The sequence below is a fragment of the Serpula lacrymans genome, assembly GCF_000218685.1.
Source record: "Serpula lacrymans var. lacrymans S7.9 unplaced genomic scaffold SERLAscaffold_9, whole genome shotgun sequence".
NCBI lineage: Eukaryota > Fungi > Basidiomycota > Agaricomycetes > Boletales > Serpulaceae > Serpula > Serpula lacrymans.
This window is the reverse complement of record NW_006763298.1, coordinates 715,004-731,225: the sequence shown is the minus strand read 5'-3', so window position 1 is coordinate 731,225 and position 16,222 is coordinate 715,004. Positions and strand designations below refer to the sequence as shown.

Genomic DNA, 16,222 nt, shown 5'->3' with positions numbered 1-16,222 from the left:
TCCAGCTTAAAACGAACGTGATGGCAGCCTCAGCTTTGTGCTGCGTCCCACTCGGACTTTTCGCGTTAACCAGAAGCCCAGCGGTTCAGAATTTGCTCTTACAAGCGTCTCTTGTTTAATTTGTGGTTGATATCTTTTCCGGCCCATCTTTGAGGAGCGTTCCGTGGATTATCGACGAAAGAGGCATACAGTACCTGTCACGTCGTATGTCATTGTGTGAAGTCTCATTCAAATTAGTTATTGAGAAATCACATGGCGAGTGTTATCTATCTCTTCCCAGCCTCCCAAATCCTACAGGTATCTACGAAATATGTCGTCCAAACTATTGAAGGGCACTGTGAACTGTGACATGGGAGAGGTGTGTACTTTATTGATATATTGCTACTTGGTATATTGAAAAGGCACCAGAGCTTCTCTATCTATTCTGTCGTGCGTCCCTAGGACCTATGCTGTTGATATTGCATGCAATGTACGGTTGTTTCTAGGGAGATGACGAGAACTTGATGAAGACAATCCACCTAGCAAACATCGCATGTGGGTTCCACGCTGGGTTGGGTCTCTTCCTTCCCTTAAATATATGCTATAGCTGATAATTACCCCTCTACAGAGATTTCTCAGTCATGAACCAAGCTGTAATATACGCAAAAGAGAACAACGTCCTTGTAGGAGCTCATCCTAGTCTTCCCGATCTCCAAGGTTTTGGACGACGAGAGATGGCAATACAACCCGTGAATATTGTTTCAAAATTGCATTAGAAATACTGATTGTATCCTTGTATATATCGTGGTTTGAAGGATGAACTCGCTTCGTGTTTTATTTATCAAGTCGGTGCTCTCAACGGCTTCTTAAAACGCCATGGCCTCCTAATGAATCATGTACGTATCCAACACTACTACCCTCACAGCCCTCAGTTCTGACCGTATACACCATCTTCAGATCAAACCACACGGCTCCGTCTACGGCCAAACTTCCCGCGATATCGAGCTCGCACGTGCAGCCGTTGGTGTCGCAAAGACTTTCAACGACAGTGCCGCTCAGCCTGGAGGCATTGCTTTCATGGGTCTCCCAGGAACGGCCCACCAGCAAGCAGCGGAAGAGTTGGGCGTACCTTTCATAGCAGGTGTGCGCCTCCTCGTGTAGGCTCCTGAGTAGAACTAGGCAGCTCATCGACTTTTGCGACATAGAATGGTTCGCAGACTTGAACTACAGCCCCGAGGGAAAGCTGCTCATTACGAAGCAAGTATCGAGTTACTGATTTTTTGTTTTTTTCTTCTCTTTCATTCTTTATCCTTTGTACTAAAGACTCTACTCAAGAATACACGAACATATTCCTACGGAGGAAATTTGCACTAGGGTAAGAAAAAGCGTATAGTGATCGTGTTATCATTGTTTACTGACTTATTTTTAGGTTCGCACTTTGCTCAAGTCGCGCCAAGTTACGACGACGTCCGGCTCTCTACTTCCCATGAGCGACGATATTTCAGAAGTGTCCATTTGCTGTCACTCGGATACAAAGGTTTGTATGACTTTTCCCCTAGATCTGGGGGGAAAACAACTCAATTGACTGGCTGACACTGTTTATCTTGGATAGGGCGCTGTTGAAATTGCACAGGCTGTCAAGGCAGTCGTCGAGCAGTGTAATCGAGAGGCAGGGTTTGTCTGACACAAGATAATGTCGCTTAAACATGTACACATAATCATGGTATTATGTGACCTATGTAATCCATCGCATTTGTGCTTTTAAACTGGTACGAATTGGTAACAGGCATGCTGTATGAGTTGTCAACAAGACACGCAAGGAAAAATATCGTGGATTGGGGCGCACTGCTGGCGAGAGCTAGTTGTGTATACTTCTGTAAGCAATCTCACTTCCCGTTTCACTGCAGTAAAACTTGGCATAGGAGAACAATACCTGGACAAATGGATCAGAGCCACCTAGGCCCAGTTCACCTTGGACTTCCTCAATGACAGGAGCAGCGTCAACGCCCATCGCCATGGAGTGGACAGACATGTAGTTGGCAGATGTTTTATCTTGGTTCGATACAGTGTCAAGCGAAAGATTTAGGAGTTTGGCCAATAAATCACGAGACGCCTGATGTGTAGGACCCTCGTAGAGACTGATCACAACAAGTTAGCGGTGAGACGAATGACCTCGTCTGATACATCGAAGTCAGGGTCTCGAACACGTCTGGAAAAATGGCCAAACACGGCACTGTATATTTCGATTGGCGGTGCAGCAGTCTGATGGTCGGCATTGACATTGTAAACGTCCGCCGAGGAAATAGACACCGCAAGCCTAGATATTGCTGTAGTTTGTGGATTTTGAAGCAGCAGAACAGATCAGACCCGACAATAGAATGTTATTTTCGAGGTCAGACATGGATGATGGATGAATGGAGAGAATCAAGAGACCTGCTTGCCCAGCGGTTGATTGCACGGCTAGTTAGCCTCTGAGATCGTTGGTTCGGGCTACTTTACATAAATCACTTACAAGAACATGCATGGACTATAAACCTCTTATGTTTGAAAGTAGAACTGACTGCAATTGAAGTAATGCGAGGCAACATCTGCGCCTGAAGTGGTGGTGAGAGGAGCAAGGAAGCGGAGGAACGGCGAGCCACGTTCGGCGTTAACCGGCTGAGACGGATAAGAGGCATGTGATTGGTTCTGTGTCCGGGAGGGAAAAATTAGTCATTCCCAGGAAGGTCTCGCCGGCGTATTGGCCGACGACAGACACAACCAACTCTGAAGCAACGCTCTAACTACGCTCCCATCCCTCCATTTTCTACACCTAGGCCCACTACCAGCGTATCCATGTCTTCCACAACATTGTTGCGCACAGCACTGCCCAGAGCTGCTTCATCCTTCTCGGGTCGTTTCACACCACGGGCAGCTATCCAAGGTACGCAATTCGAACTGGATTTTGCCGTATATTCCTTCTCTGATATCACACTAGTGAGGCGCGCGACGAGCTCGAGCACAGAGTACGTCCCCGGCGGTCGTATGTCATATTCCCAGTTTCGCCAGTCCTTCTACTCAGATTCATTTCTTCAGCCATTTACAAGGGAACCGTGAATGACCCTACGTCATTCCCGTCACCCTCCAAAACACACGGCTCTTACCACTGGGCATTTGAACGTCTTCTCTCTGCATCTCTCGTCCCTATGACCGCCGCGGCGTTCGTCACTACTGGCAGCCAGTATCCCTTGTTAGACGGCCTATTGGGCATCAGTCTTGTCATGCATAGTCACATTGGCGTAATTATCCATATTTCACCTTGTTTTGCATTTTTATTTATTTATTCTCTTTTTGATTCTTGCGCTAGTTTGACTCCTTCTTGGTGGACTACGTCCACAAGCGGAAGTTCCCTGTCCTTGGGCCGATCTCATCTTGGGCACTTAGGACAGTGACTGTCGGCGTTCTCGTCGGTGTATATCAATTTAACACCAATGATATCGGTATGTCTCGTACATTCTATCCATTTCTACATCAGTTGTCATCTGACGTACATGGACTCGGTTAGGTCTTACGGAGCTTATCGCCAAGGTCTGGACTGCATAGAGGATAGCTTGAATCGTGACCCTGCCTTGTAAAAGTTAGGTTGTTCGGCCGCCTTGTAACAATCAAGACTACTTGGAAAGCGTGTTTCTTAGTGACATCGCAATGGCATTTGTATTGACCACGCCACCATAAGGATGTATCTAAGGAGACATCTTGACTGCTGCATGCGTGTGTTGTATGTCGCTATCGCTTGCTCGATGGCCTTGTGTTTGGAGATGCGCAGACTAACTTATGGCTAGGACAACCGCACAAGCAGTAAGTCCGTTCCCAGTCACAATGAAGAAAAGTTCAAAGGCCTTTCTGAGGTACATCCCAACTAAATGTGCTTACACATGGGATTGGCGAGTCTTCTATAAGGGAGTCACATATTCGAGTAAACATTTTTCTTATCCATTCCTTTGGTTGAGCGCTGAGCGCTGCTGGGACCCACTGAGTCCAGTCACGAGTTCAGGGTTTTGCCATTACTAGTAGTGCTCGTTGCTTTCTCGATTTATTTATTTGTTCTCTTCTTTGTCACAAGGTGTATACGGTAGGTCACTGGTGTTGTTTTCTAGCGGCTCACTTGTAGCTTCTATGATGGTGGTACTATTATTGTGTGGAGAGGACCCCCCCCCCTTCCCACAGACCGACACGAGCTTTAGGTACCATCTTTACCTTTACCTACCACTTATAAATGATGCTCAACTGGCAACCATTCAGTTTTTGCCATTACGGGTTGCGCTGTTAGCGCTTATCTGGTCAAAAGCCGCGGAGACGACACCGGATATAGCTTTACAGCACGGACACGTTATTATGAATTGGAAGTTGGCACTGCATGGCACGTTCAGAACGTTCTATGATGTGTACAAGTGGAACGTTCTGTTTGTGCTAGTATCGGGGTGGTTTGTGGTTTGTTGTTGTTCTTCGTAGGGCATCGTGAGTTCTATCTATCTGGGGTTCAAGTGTTAACGGTTTATAAAGGAGCGGGGCTAATATGGGACGCTAACATCCTCACCCCCCTCCATTGCCCCCTCACGAAACGTGATGCCAAACCCCTTTACTAATGGAAAGAAACGGCGCGCCGCCATCCCTACGAATGGCAATACAGCAAACCTACCCAACGGAAGTTCTACACGTGCTTCATCGCCAGAGCGAGATGATGACGCCAACATCACGTCTAGCAGCTATATGCGGCGACGTAAGGAGCTGTTGGCTCTCATAGAAGAACTTCGAGCCATGGGGTGAGTTCAGGCCTCTCGTTGTTCGTGTCACTCTGTTGGTGCTGACTGTGGATTGGTTAGAGCTGGTGTTCTGCTTGATATTCCAACCATAGTGGTTATTGGTGGTCAATCAGGTATTTTCAATGCGCAGTTCTCTAATAATACTTCTATTTCTCAACATATCTTATAGCTGGGAAAAGTTCCCTTGTTGAAGCTGTCAGCGGGGTAGGTTTTTGAACAGAAATGTCATGTAACTTCAATCGATCTAAACTTCATTACATTAGATCAATGTTCCCCGGGACAGTGGCACGTGTACAAGGTAAGTCGATGTTATTATGCGAGAGACAAAATTATGCGTGTAACACGCCCTTCCTCAAGATGTCCTATGGAGTGCACGATGTCGAGCGCTGCAAAATCCTGGTCATGCACAATTTCTCTTCGCACAGACTATGATCATACTGGCAAAGCTCTTGCTCAGTCATCCAAAGTACTTTTTGGAGCCCCTCTCACCAATAAGAACGAAGTTGATATCTGGCTCCGCCGAGCCCAGTCCGCAATTTTGAACCCCTCTCTCCCTCCCGAGTCATTCTACCAGATGCCATACGCGGAACTGCGAGGTCGGGCGAATGCCTTAAAATTTTCGAAGAACGTAGTCCATATATCTATCGAAGACCCTGAAGCTACTGACCTGTCATTTGTTGATTTGCCTGGTATGTTACCATCACAGAATATGATTTCATGCTGCAGAGTATTCGTTGACGCGTATATTTAGGTTTAATTCAAAATGAAGAGAAAGAAGTCATAGAGATAGTTCGCAGCATGGTAGAAACATATATAAGCCGAGAGAACACCATCATTCTCACTACAATACCAATGAGTGGTATGTTTGTCCATCCATCTTTTGTTATCGTAGACGTTCATATTCCACAGATGATATGGAGAATCAGCTAGCAGTGAAACTTGCAAAGGAAGCAGACCCGGAAGGTGAACGAACCATTGGTAGGCCTACATCTCATCCACTTCACTTTTTGCCTTCGATCTAACATCAATTTCAAGGAATTCTGACAAAACCTGATAACGTGGGTCCAGGTGATGTCAGTAAACGTCAGACATGGAGGAACGTCCTCGAAGGTCGCGAACATATATTGACACACGGATACTACTGCGTTCGTCTCCCTAACGACGCCGAACGAGCTGAGAAGCTTACGAGGGCCGAGGCGCAGGCCCGCGCTTTGGGTTTCTTCAATTCAACAAAGCCTTGGAGCGAGATCGCAGACCGTGGTCGCTTCGGAATCCCAGGGTTCGTCAATGACATTAGCGAGCTGCTTATCCAGTTGATCGAGAAAGCGTGCGTATTCCCTCCCGGGGCTGATTCTTCAAGCAATTCCAAAATACCAGTATGCTAATAGAATCCCATCGTTTTCGCTAGTCTTCCCAAGCTCAAAAAAGAGATCGAAAAGCTTCTTGCGAATTGCGCCGACAACCTCGATAAACTGCCTCCACTTATCCTGAACAACCCTGTTGCCGAGGTTATAAGTCGTGTCAATGCATTTTGCGAGGGCCTCAAGAGTGCTGTGTATGGCAGAGAGGAGCAGGGCTTTGCACAACGCGATCGGGCTGTTTTTGCCATCCTCAAGAGGAGCATTCGCCTCACAGCACCCGATTTCAGGCCGTTCGCCGATCCCGAAAACTACAGATCAATGGATGAATCTGAAACAGATCTCCAAGAATCTCCCGGCCTCAAGTTTCCCAACCCCGCCGTACCCGTTCTGGGGCTCTATCAAGTGCGCAAGACTATTCAAGAGTGCGTGCCTTATTTACCATCGCACACATAGGCTTCAAGTTAATTTGTTGGGCTTACAGGTCAATTGGCTGGGAGCTGCCAAACAATGTGCCATATGAAGCGAAAAAAGTCCTTATTGATGGTTTCACTAGCATGTGGAAGGAACCCTCCATGAAATGTTTTACGGATATTCATTCCAACCTCTTGAAGTTTGTGGAAGAACTAATCGCGAAACATTTTGGGCAGTTTAAGATGTTAGAGAATTATGTTGGGTATGAACATCTGTCATTGTCGTCATTTTATCCTGTTCTCATGAGTTCTGTGAATCCAGGAATCTAATCAGAGAAGAAGTCAAAGAACATGAAGCCTTGGCACGGGTGGCACTTGAAGAAACCCTGAAGCTCGAGATTGACCCGTGCTTTACTCAAAACACTCACTACTTCGACACTCTCCGTAATGCTTGGCTTGCTAAATACAAACATGCAATACACGATCCAATGTATCGTCGCGTCGATCTCCACGATATCGGGCCGTCATGTCGGCATAGCTATTCCGCAAGTGAACATGTGTACGAGGGTGCCTTCACTCGAGCAGACGTGTATGCATCATAAATATTTTACACTCACTTATTAAACATACACACGTATATCAAGCTCTCAAGCTTTACGGTCCCTGGCGCAAGCGGGGTACAAAGACTTAAAAATCGAGGACTTGGCTCGATTATTGCCCCCGAATGGCTTTGAAGATGAGTTAATAGTTATGGCAGATGTCCGTGCCTACTTCAACGTGGCGTACAAGGTACGCTTAACTCGATGCTTCTTTCTGCTCGAGAAAATTAATGACAAGCGGCTTTACTTTACTCAGCGTATCATCGACTATGTTCCTCTCAAAATTGAGCACTCCTTGAATCGAGCACTCGCGGACAAACTTCCCGAAAGCTTGTTGAATAATTTGATGAAGACACCTAACTTATTGGACCGGATGGCAGAATTCGTGAGCGAAGATCCTGCGATTACTGCACGACGAGCGGAACTCCGAACAAGACGTTCTCGACTGGTGAATATTCAGCAGAAGCTTGCGAATTTTGGGATGTGAAAAGCGTCGTAAATATTTAATTGGTAATTACTGTTGGTCGGAAATCATATCTTGGCACGATGTACTTTTTCCCCTAAGAATTCAAATTTCTTGCGATGTACTCAGTGAAACGCAAATTGCGCAGTGAGTCAAGTGATATACTGATTCTCGTGATGAGTGATTTTGCAGCACGGGTCTTTCAATATCAAGCCCGCTTAGCTCAGTGGTAGAGCGCGTCACTTGTACAGGACAGTTCAGTCCTTAGGAAATGATGAGGTCGGTTGTTCAATCCAGCCAGTGGGCAATATTTTTATTGCTTTTGAGGATCTTCGGCAAACAAATTTGACTTTTATACAAACCGTAATCTCGTGATAGACCTGCATATGCAAAGCCGCAAGGTAGCTTTGCCTAACAATCGAAGGCGACATTCATCGCACTTCCACTTCGAAGAGTCATACTAGATTCACGACGCGACGAAGGGGTCAACGTGATATTTTCATCTCTGATGGCCCGGGAGGCATAGTGTCATTGGCAACGCTGAAATTTAGTAGGACAACGACAAGCACCATATTGGAGCATAAAAGTAACATTCGCTTTCTAGTCGCAAGCTAAAAAAAAATCCTGAATGGGCCCGGGACTTGGCCAGGAGTATGCGAGAGCACTGGATGCTTCGGCAACGCCTTGGTTGAGGAACGCCAATTCGGCATGTGGAGCTAGAGCCAGAGGCTTCTATATCCCATTCGATTCAGAGGTGACTGCTGAGAACAGCCACGTTGGCCAAAGATCCACCGCTAGGAATAGTGTTAGAATACGCAAGTCCACGACATCCTGAGGACAGACATACTCCAACATCTGCGGTAATTCAGCGAACGAACTTATCATGCGTGTGGGTTGAAGGTCGGGCTGCGTTTCATTCAGGACCCCCACTCACTCGACACTAGGTGACAATTATCATTCCTGCTCTGAACGACACCTATATATATATTGCAAGAGCACCAAACAAACAAATTTATGATCTGAAGGATTCATAATCAACTCGGAAGGCTCCCGCAGTGTTTGATTTACGAGGATATGATTCGAGGACGGTTTTGAAGCGTCTGTTGCTTACTTTCACGAAAGATGCACAATGTAAATGCCGCCACTATAAACAACTGGCCACGTCTCGAAAAAAAACTCTCGTAAACTTCCTGTGTTTGCCTGAAGACGGTGCCGGGAGGCTGACAGGAATTAGAAACAGTTTCGCAGGAGAACGTACAGGTTTCGGTTTCCCATGAATTTTTTTGAATGACTCGGAGTATCGCAAGATCTTGAGTCTGTTGCCAGAGGGCACATCCCCTCGCTGCTCCGGTGAGGAAGGGCAGAGATATAACGAAAGACATGGGTTTCGGTCTCGGGATAAGTGCCGTCCTGAACGGGCTTTGCCCAGTGCGGCAGTGATGGTGATTTTGTACGGGACCGGCGAAGTGCCAACCATGGTGAGACAAGAGAATATGATGGAGTTACAAGGGGGAGGTTGAGGTCGCGTTCTCACTTCCGACTGTTTAGCGTAAGGGCTGCAAAAGCCTCTGCGATGACCTGAGGCTCCGATCTTTCATGCTCGTCATTATCTTATCCTTTTGCAACAGCAGCAGTATTTCATTATCATCCATGATGCAAATGTCAGTCTGGGGGACTGAGGTTTCTCCACATAGAGAAAAGGGATGGCATGTCGAAAGGAAAAGGATATTACTTTCATCGTCGTACTCAAGGTCTCTCAGTAATGCAGTAGTAAAGTTGGCAACGGCCGCCTCTTGTCCAATTTGGGGTTCATTGCCAGGGCCAGGTAATGCAGTAGCTGTTTCGTCATCTTGTCTGTTGCGTCCTGTCAAGTTTCGGCGACCATGAAATCAGCCAGTGACGGTTCGGTCGGATCGGCAAAGTCAATAGTCCCAAAGAATATCTCTTTACTCTGGGGTACAATAGCGAGGTTGTACGCGCATATGACTTGAGATGCGAAAGAATTCAACCATAGTGCATGATCGATAAGAAAGTGGAAGGTGAGTAGCTTCTGGTCGAAAAACATCCTGTACATGACCTGTTCCCGCTTGCATCACGTGCCTTCAGAGGCTGAGTAATTTCCACCGTAGTTTCTCCTGCGGTTCCTTGTGGTCTAGTTCCAGAGGTCCGCAGTTATTGCCTTCGAGTATTGTTCCCGTCGAGGTTGCATGTGGACCGGCGTTCTTAGCAAACAAAGTAGGTACACAGCGTTGCACTAGTGTTGTACTTCGGAGATAAGCAATAATAAACTCTTTGACAAGACAGTGGTTCCTTAGGAGATATGATGGTGCAACGATCACTGCAGTCTAAACCGCTTTTATGAGACCTGCTAGTTGGCAATTATTACCTTGCCTCTGTAAGATAGCGACTATTTATACATGTAACACTCAACTGGAAGTGTAGCAAAGCACTGGTTCGCTGCTTATGCTACTATAACACGATTTCCTCGGCACCTTGTGACTGATTGAATTCGAATCAATGCATTCCGATATTATAGCGAACCGAGGGACTAACACATCCATTTTCGCCTAGTGCCAGAGTGAATGTGGAGTAAGACATGATCACGTTTTCTGCAGATCTGATGGCTGGGCTTTCGTTGCAACTGGGCGCGGGCCAGGAAAGGCAACGGGGATGCAAAATTCCATGTGATGGTGGGCTCGCATGGTAGTAAGACTTCGAGCAAAAGAAAGGCAATGTTTACAGCGTCAGAATGATTTTACACCTGTAGGAGGAGAACCAGTCGTTCGTTACAGTCACTACTGCTTTTTACTCAGTGCGGTCACTCGTGGCCAAGCAGGATTGGCGCGTGCTACCAACAGTCGCTGGGATTAAACTTTGAGACTCAGTTCCTAGTAACGTCGAGGCTGCCTGAAGTCATCTGCTTCATCTATTTTTGTGAATCAATGCCTATGGTATCACCCCACATATCGGCCAATACTATGCAGGCATCATTCGCTGTCGCCAATCTTCAGCCCATGGTTTTTTTTACGGCTCCGCCCTCATGTTATTCGGAAAACCTGGGTACCAGCGTTTCTTTAGCGGAAGCAGTCAAGAATAAGCTTAAGATACGCGTAGGTACGCACCTCTCCTCTCGCACGGACTCATATATCAGTAATATTTTTGCAGCCTTGAAGGATATAACATGTTTCAAGGCATCGTACTGCAGACATAGATTTGCCCTCGAATTTATTTCAAGTCATACAGGAGGAATATTCAGACCAAATCCTCTTAGCAGGAAAAGGACTCAATGCCAGCGCATCATCATCTTTCGTGCTAATTGGGGCGCAATTTTACAGTCAGCGAGCGGAAATCTCCTATAAAGCATGGATACTGTTTCAATGTGGTCCGCGTGACCGCTGGGCAGGTGACAATTTCTAGGTCAATTATTGTTATCTTGATCAAGTCGCGCTTGATGGGACCTGTCATCCTTCTCTTACGGTTTGACCAGTGTTTGAGCCTAACAGCATCAGCATCATCCACAAGATCGATCAACATCTCTCTTGGGTATTGACATATGGTTTTACCGGCTGATGTGCTTGAGTGAGAATTAAACAGGACACTCGTTGGGAAAGCTGCCATCTGATGTAGGTCGGGGTTCTTACTGCCTCCAAACGAAACACCCCACATACTCGATTATGGTCCTTATGGCAACTAGCTGTGATCCCGCATGCTACCTCACATGAAGCTCCACAAGACATATCGCTTGTGCAATGTACTCTCCTGGCCTTAACAGTTTAAATACGACTGTCTGTCGATTCATTGCATACCAGCCTCACCTCTAAACCACTTTACTCGTCGTATCATCTCTCGATCAATATGAAGTTCTCGCCCTCTACTGGAGCCCTCACCGCTGCATCTCTTGCAGGATCGGCACTGGCTGGCACTTACAACGTTGCCGACAACATTGTTGGCAATGGCTTCTACAATTCGTTCGGCTTTGAGGCCATCGCTGATCCTACTGCCGGACGCGTGTAAGTTTTCGTACCATGGACTCACCTTATCCACTGACACCATCCTCAGCAACTACGTCGATCTGGCTACTGCTCAGAGCTTGAACTTGACCTACACCAATGGCAATTCTTTCGTCATACGAGCAGATGATACCACTGTATTGACTGCGAGCGGCCCTGGAAGGAACTCCGTCCGAGTGAAGTCTAACACTGCATACACTACCCACGCCGCTATGTATGTATGTTGGCTTTGCGACGGCGTTTTAAGTATTGATTATCTCCATTAGCTTCGACATTGCTCACATGCCCGAAGGTTGTGGGTGAGTAATTTTCGATACATCTACACATGTATCTCGAGCTGACTGTTTGAATTTCAGATCTTGGCCCGTAAGTTGATTTATCTATAGGTCCAATTGGCAGATTTGACCTTGGTATCAGGCTGTCTGGGAAACGAACGAAAGCAACTGGCCTGCTGGTGTATGTATATTTCACCTCGTGCTTGAGTTATTATCTCTGACCGGCAATCCAGGGCGAGGTTGATATTGTCGAGGGTGTTAACAACGTTACTCCCAACCAGGCAACCCTTCACACTAACCCTGGTATGTGATCCTTCTGCAACTATTATGCTCTCATCTTGACGTTTCTGCTTAGGCTGCACCATTCCCTCCTCTGGAGGCATGCTTGGAACTGTTGTGAACGCTGACTGTAACGCGGATGCCACCGGCAACCCTGGCTGTGGTGTCCAATTCACCGAAGATAAGAACAGCTTTGGACCTGGTTTTAACGGCGTTGGTGGTGGATGGTATGCCGTTGAACGTACCAACAGCGCCATTAGCGTGTGGTTCTGGGAGCGGGGTTCCACTTCTGTTCCCTCTCAAGTGAGCAGTGGTGCTTCTTCGATCGACACCTCCACCTGGGTGAGTCATAGAATCATATCACTGTCACATTGTTGCTAAATCTGGGTTCTCAAGGGTACACCCGCTGCTTACTTCCCCAGCACAAGCTGTGACATCTCGACCATGTTCGATGCCAACAACATCATCATCAACTTGACCTTCTGTGAGCTTTTTCAGTCTAGGTTTGATAATTGAAGTTTACTCAATCACGTGTAATACCATAGGCGGTGCCTGGGCAGGTCAAGCCTCAATCTACTCTGCATCTGGCTGTCCCTCCGACTGCGTTAGTGAGTGTCATTCCCATTGCTCCACTGACAGGCGTATATTCATCGTTATCGCTTCCAATGTAAGGCTACGTCAACGCCAACCCTTCTGCTTTCACCAACGCATACTTCGAGTTCAACGCCATCAACGTCTACACTTAAACGTTACACGCCACACGTATACCAGTGTAAAAAAAGATCTCGTACTTCTCGGGCGGGATGTTTGTATAAAATCTATATTTATTTGTACGTCGAGGGTTGCTCATGTGCAATATATTTTATTGGCATTCATGTGTTATGAGATCTTGAGATGAGTATCGACACAGGAGTGGTCGCTCCTCTGTAATGGGGATGTCTCATAGTTTGGGACTTTGTCTAGTCACGCGTCACATCACCATGTGGAGCTAACCGTGCGTGACATCGTTGCCAGTGGTGCCCCCCAGCCAACTTGCATTTGACTATAATCTAACTTTTAGGCTTAGGTCCTAGTAGGTATCAAGACTTACTCTGGGGGCGTCTGCTCATGCTTCCGTCTTAAACGTGGTAGATCAGTGTCAGGTCATATACTAGCGCCAATATCCGACTCGGATACCGTGTCAATGACGTCCAGACGTTTGACGGTCCAAGTCTCGTGCGAGGATCATGACGCCTTTTGAGCGGAAGGATCACGCAGAGTGCGCGTTTTATCTATTCCTGGCCTGCTGAAGCTTAAACCTCGAACACAGTGCACATCTTGTTCTCCCACATATGCGGAGCGATCACTCCGAATACTCCAGCTCGGGAAAAAATGCCATGCAATAGCGCAGACGAACACGCCTGAAGTAGCTGTCCTCCCACGAATCCACTGCTTGTTCCTCTCTCTATACCATGCAAGGAAAAACCACGCAGTGTTACTAACAATATCATACAGCCCTCATGCAACTCCAGCCTGAAGAGCTGTCTGAAGAGGAAGCTGCTGCGCAAGGCAAATATGGGATCGACAAGTCAGGTAATGCCAGCGCACCATCATCTGTCGATCTATTTTGAGCCTGGGTTCACGAATGGTCTCAGGGAGAATGCTCATCAAGGACCTAGATACTGTTTCAACGTAGTCCACGTCATTATCGCGCAGGAGGCGACCTCTTAGTATAATGCTAGTCCATTGACATTGGGCTTGTCGAACCCCCATCTGCACATTGTATTTGTCGATGCCATTCAAAGATCGACCCGGTGTGCTCAAGGTAAAATCAAGCAGGGTATCGTTAGAATGCGCTTAGAGTTGTCTGATTTGAATTGATGGACTTGTTGACCCATACTCGAAACTACCGTTCAGGCAAAACCTCCGATAGTTCCTCGCTTTCCCAATACTCGGTCTCAGGTCCTGATAGCAACTGACCTTCATCCCGCATGCTACACCGCCAAAAATATCACTCTCCCTGTGTGCTCTCCTTGGGCGACATGGTTTAAATACGGGACAGCATTGGCCTGTTGCATACCACCTCAGCTATCACATCGTCTCTCGAACAGTATGAAATTCACACCCTCTGCCGGTGCTCTTACTTTGGCCTCCCTTGCGGGATCGGCACTGGCTGGGACCTATACCGTCTCTGACAACATTGTCGGTGATGATTTTTACAGTGCCTTCACTTTCGAGGCTATTGCAGATCCTACCGATGGACGCGTGTAAGTCCTGTTAACATAATCTTTGTCCTCCCTTGACGCTCTCTACCTGCAGGAATTACGTCGACGAGGCCACTGCTCAGAGCTTGAATCTAACCTATACCACTAGTAATACCTTCATCATGCGCGCAGATGACACCACTGTCTTGACTGCGAGCGGCCCTGGGAGGAACTCCGTCAGAATCAAGTCCAACACTGCGTACACCACACACGCTGTTATGTGTGTATTTTTGATTTTTCCATCTCGTGGGTATTGATATTTTTCACCAGCTTTGGCATGAATCATATGCCCGAAGGTTGTGGGTAAGCCACTGTCCTATATACGTAATCCAGAATCTCAGCTCCATGTTTTATTTACAGAACGTGGCCAGTACGTTTTTCTTCACAGATTCTAGAGTAGCTGAGTTTGACGTCCTCGTTAGGCTGTCTGGGAAACCGATGAGAGCAACTGGCCCGACGGTGTAGGTGTATCTCCTATTCAGGCCAATCTTTTTTCTCTGATCGAAACCTTAGGGTGAGGTCGATATCGTTGAGGGGGTCAACAACGTAGTTCCCAACCAGTCGACGCTCCACACAAGCCCCGGTAATCATCCAATCTCTTTCTCATGTTCTAATCCTGAATTTATTTTTCTGCCCAGACTGCACGATCCCTTCTTCCGGAGGCATGCTGGGAACTGTTGTGGGCACTGATTGTGATGCCACAGTCAACGGAAATGCTGGCTGCGGTATCCAATACACTGAGGACGACAACAGCTTCGGACCGGACTTCAATAATGTTGGTGGCGGATGGTCAGTTTTCCCTTTTCGGTTTGTACAGCAAGCGTGGTATTGACTTAAAGGTTGCAGGTACGCTATGGAACGTACCAACGACGCCATCAGCGTCTGGTTCTGGGAGCGATCTTCCTCCTCAGTTCCTGCTGAAGTTAGCAGCGGAGCCTCTTCCATTGATACCTCCACCTGGGTAAGTCAAAGTAGTATTTGTTCTGTTTGTAGCGTACTTATTCACTACGCTCTGTGTAGGGAACTCCTGCCGCTTACTTCCCTGATACCGACTGCGACCTTGCCACACACTTCGACGCGAACAACATCATCATCAACTTGACTTTCTGTGTGTCATTTCCCTGAGAGCCTGCATAATACAATTACTGATGTACTTAACTTTCAAAAGGCGGTGACTGGGCAGGTTCATCCTCGGTCTATGCGGCATCTGGATGTCCCTCCACTTGCGTTGGTGAGTTTCTCCCATGCCTTGTCGATGATTGATAGTCGCTCACATTAACCCATTGTATCAGACTACGTAAACGACAACCCCACCGCCTTCACCAACGCATATTTCGAATTTGCTTCCATCAACGTCTACACTTGAAATTGTTATTGGTCCCTTCACTCTTGGATGGAGAGATTTTTGTATAATATATTAACTTATTTGTAAGTTGAGGATTAACTCCTTTGCAATATATTCCGCCTGCGACGAGCTTTCGTGGTGCTTGGATAAGATGACAACTCTGGTACTTCAGCGTGTTAAAGCTAGATGCTTGCACGTGATGTGTTAATTACCGCACGTGAAGGTGAACACGTCGCATTTTTTTCCCTTTTCAAGCCTCTTTCAGAGGCTGGTTGTCGTTCAGTTGTCACCACCACCACCGCAACTTGTCGTACCCTTGACTACATTATGAAAAATGGTGATGCTATGGTGAAATCAAGAGCATCCCAAAGTGGCGTGAAGTTGATCCAGAAAGCCATCGAAGAACGCCCAGGCAAAAGAGCGGCCAAATCTGGAGAACGACAAAAAAAGGCAGAG

At 47.0% G+C, this 16,222-nt stretch overlaps 7 protein-coding genes across 7 annotated transcripts; 5 read left to right on the top strand and 2 right to left on the bottom strand.

Moving 5' to 3' along the window:
• Positions 1 to 24: 24 nt before the first annotated feature.
• SERLADRAFT_471412 (uncharacterized protein) lies at positions 25 to 1,747 on the top strand (the record flags this gene model as incomplete). Its single annotated transcript, XM_007320070.1, has 10 exons — positions 25 to 358; positions 409 to 429; positions 486 to 550; positions 608 to 728; positions 795 to 875; positions 937 to 1,120; positions 1,185 to 1,236; positions 1,315 to 1,354; positions 1,409 to 1,516; positions 1,592 to 1,747. The coding sequence occupies 10 exons, from the start codon at positions 311 to 313 to the stop codon at positions 1,661 to 1,663; spliced, it is 792 nt and encodes a 263-aa protein (XP_007320132.1).
• SERLADRAFT_439666 (uncharacterized protein) lies at positions 1,715 to 2,657 on the bottom strand (the record flags this gene model as incomplete). Its single annotated transcript, XM_007320069.1, has 6 exons — positions 1,715 to 1,770; positions 1,826 to 1,853; positions 1,913 to 2,092; positions 2,152 to 2,296; positions 2,352 to 2,439; positions 2,492 to 2,657. 6 exons carry the CDS (start codon positions 2,655 to 2,657, stop codon positions 1,715 to 1,717), a joined length of 663 nt encoding a protein of 220 aa, XP_007320131.1.
• Positions 2,658 to 2,674: 17 nt separating this feature from the next.
• SDH4 (membrane anchor subunit of succinate dehydrogenase, Sdh4) lies at positions 2,675 to 3,691 on the top strand (the record flags this gene model as incomplete). Its single annotated transcript, XM_007320068.1, has 5 exons — positions 2,675 to 2,902; positions 2,957 to 3,001; positions 3,055 to 3,257; positions 3,326 to 3,458; positions 3,524 to 3,691. The coding sequence occupies 5 exons, from the start codon at positions 2,815 to 2,817 to the stop codon at positions 3,559 to 3,561; spliced, it is 507 nt and encodes a 168-aa protein (XP_007320130.1).
• Positions 3,692 to 4,843: 1,152 nt separating this feature from the next.
• On the top strand, positions 4,844 to 7,765 carry SERLADRAFT_471404 (uncharacterized protein; the record flags this gene model as incomplete). The annotated part of the gene is made up of 12 exons (XM_007320067.1): positions 4,844 to 4,894; positions 4,951 to 4,985; positions 5,045 to 5,079; positions 5,139 to 5,470; positions 5,533 to 5,640; positions 5,691 to 5,759; positions 5,817 to 6,108; positions 6,190 to 6,564; positions 6,624 to 6,815; positions 6,875 to 7,141; positions 7,197 to 7,341; positions 7,408 to 7,765. The coding sequence occupies 9 exons, from the start codon at positions 5,146 to 5,148 to the stop codon at positions 7,636 to 7,638; spliced, it is 2,004 nt and encodes a 667-aa protein (XP_007320129.1).
• Positions 7,766 to 10,966: 3,201 nt separating this feature from the next.
• On the bottom strand, positions 10,967 to 11,424 carry SERLADRAFT_393641 (uncharacterized protein; the record flags this gene model as incomplete). The annotated part of the gene is made up of 1 exon (XM_007320066.1): positions 10,967 to 11,424. A coding segment is annotated over one exon (194 nt), but the record flags the coding sequence as incomplete, so codon positions are not given.
• Positions 11,425 to 11,469: 45 nt separating this feature from the next.
• On the top strand, positions 11,470 to 12,924 carry SERLADRAFT_439663 (glycoside hydrolase family 16 protein; the record flags this gene model as incomplete). Its single annotated transcript, XM_007320065.1, has 10 exons — positions 11,470 to 11,624; positions 11,674 to 11,838; positions 11,891 to 11,923; positions 11,981 to 11,990; positions 12,042 to 12,080; positions 12,133 to 12,202; positions 12,255 to 12,520; positions 12,575 to 12,662; positions 12,724 to 12,786; positions 12,851 to 12,924. The coding sequence occupies 10 exons, from the start codon at positions 11,470 to 11,472 to the stop codon at positions 12,922 to 12,924; spliced, it is 963 nt and encodes a 320-aa protein (XP_007320127.1).
• A 1,212-nt stretch (positions 12,925 to 14,136) lies between these two features.
• Positions 14,137 to 15,898, top strand: SERLADRAFT_471400 (glycoside hydrolase family 16 protein; the record flags this gene model as incomplete). Its single annotated transcript, XM_007320064.1, has 11 exons — positions 14,137 to 14,424; positions 14,477 to 14,641; positions 14,692 to 14,724; positions 14,782 to 14,791; positions 14,844 to 14,882; positions 14,935 to 15,004; positions 15,060 to 15,210; positions 15,268 to 15,382; positions 15,442 to 15,529; positions 15,590 to 15,652; positions 15,714 to 15,898. The coding sequence occupies 11 exons, from the start codon at positions 14,270 to 14,272 to the stop codon at positions 15,785 to 15,787; spliced, it is 963 nt and encodes a 320-aa protein (XP_007320126.1).
• Positions 15,899 to 16,222: the final 324 nt, after the last annotated feature.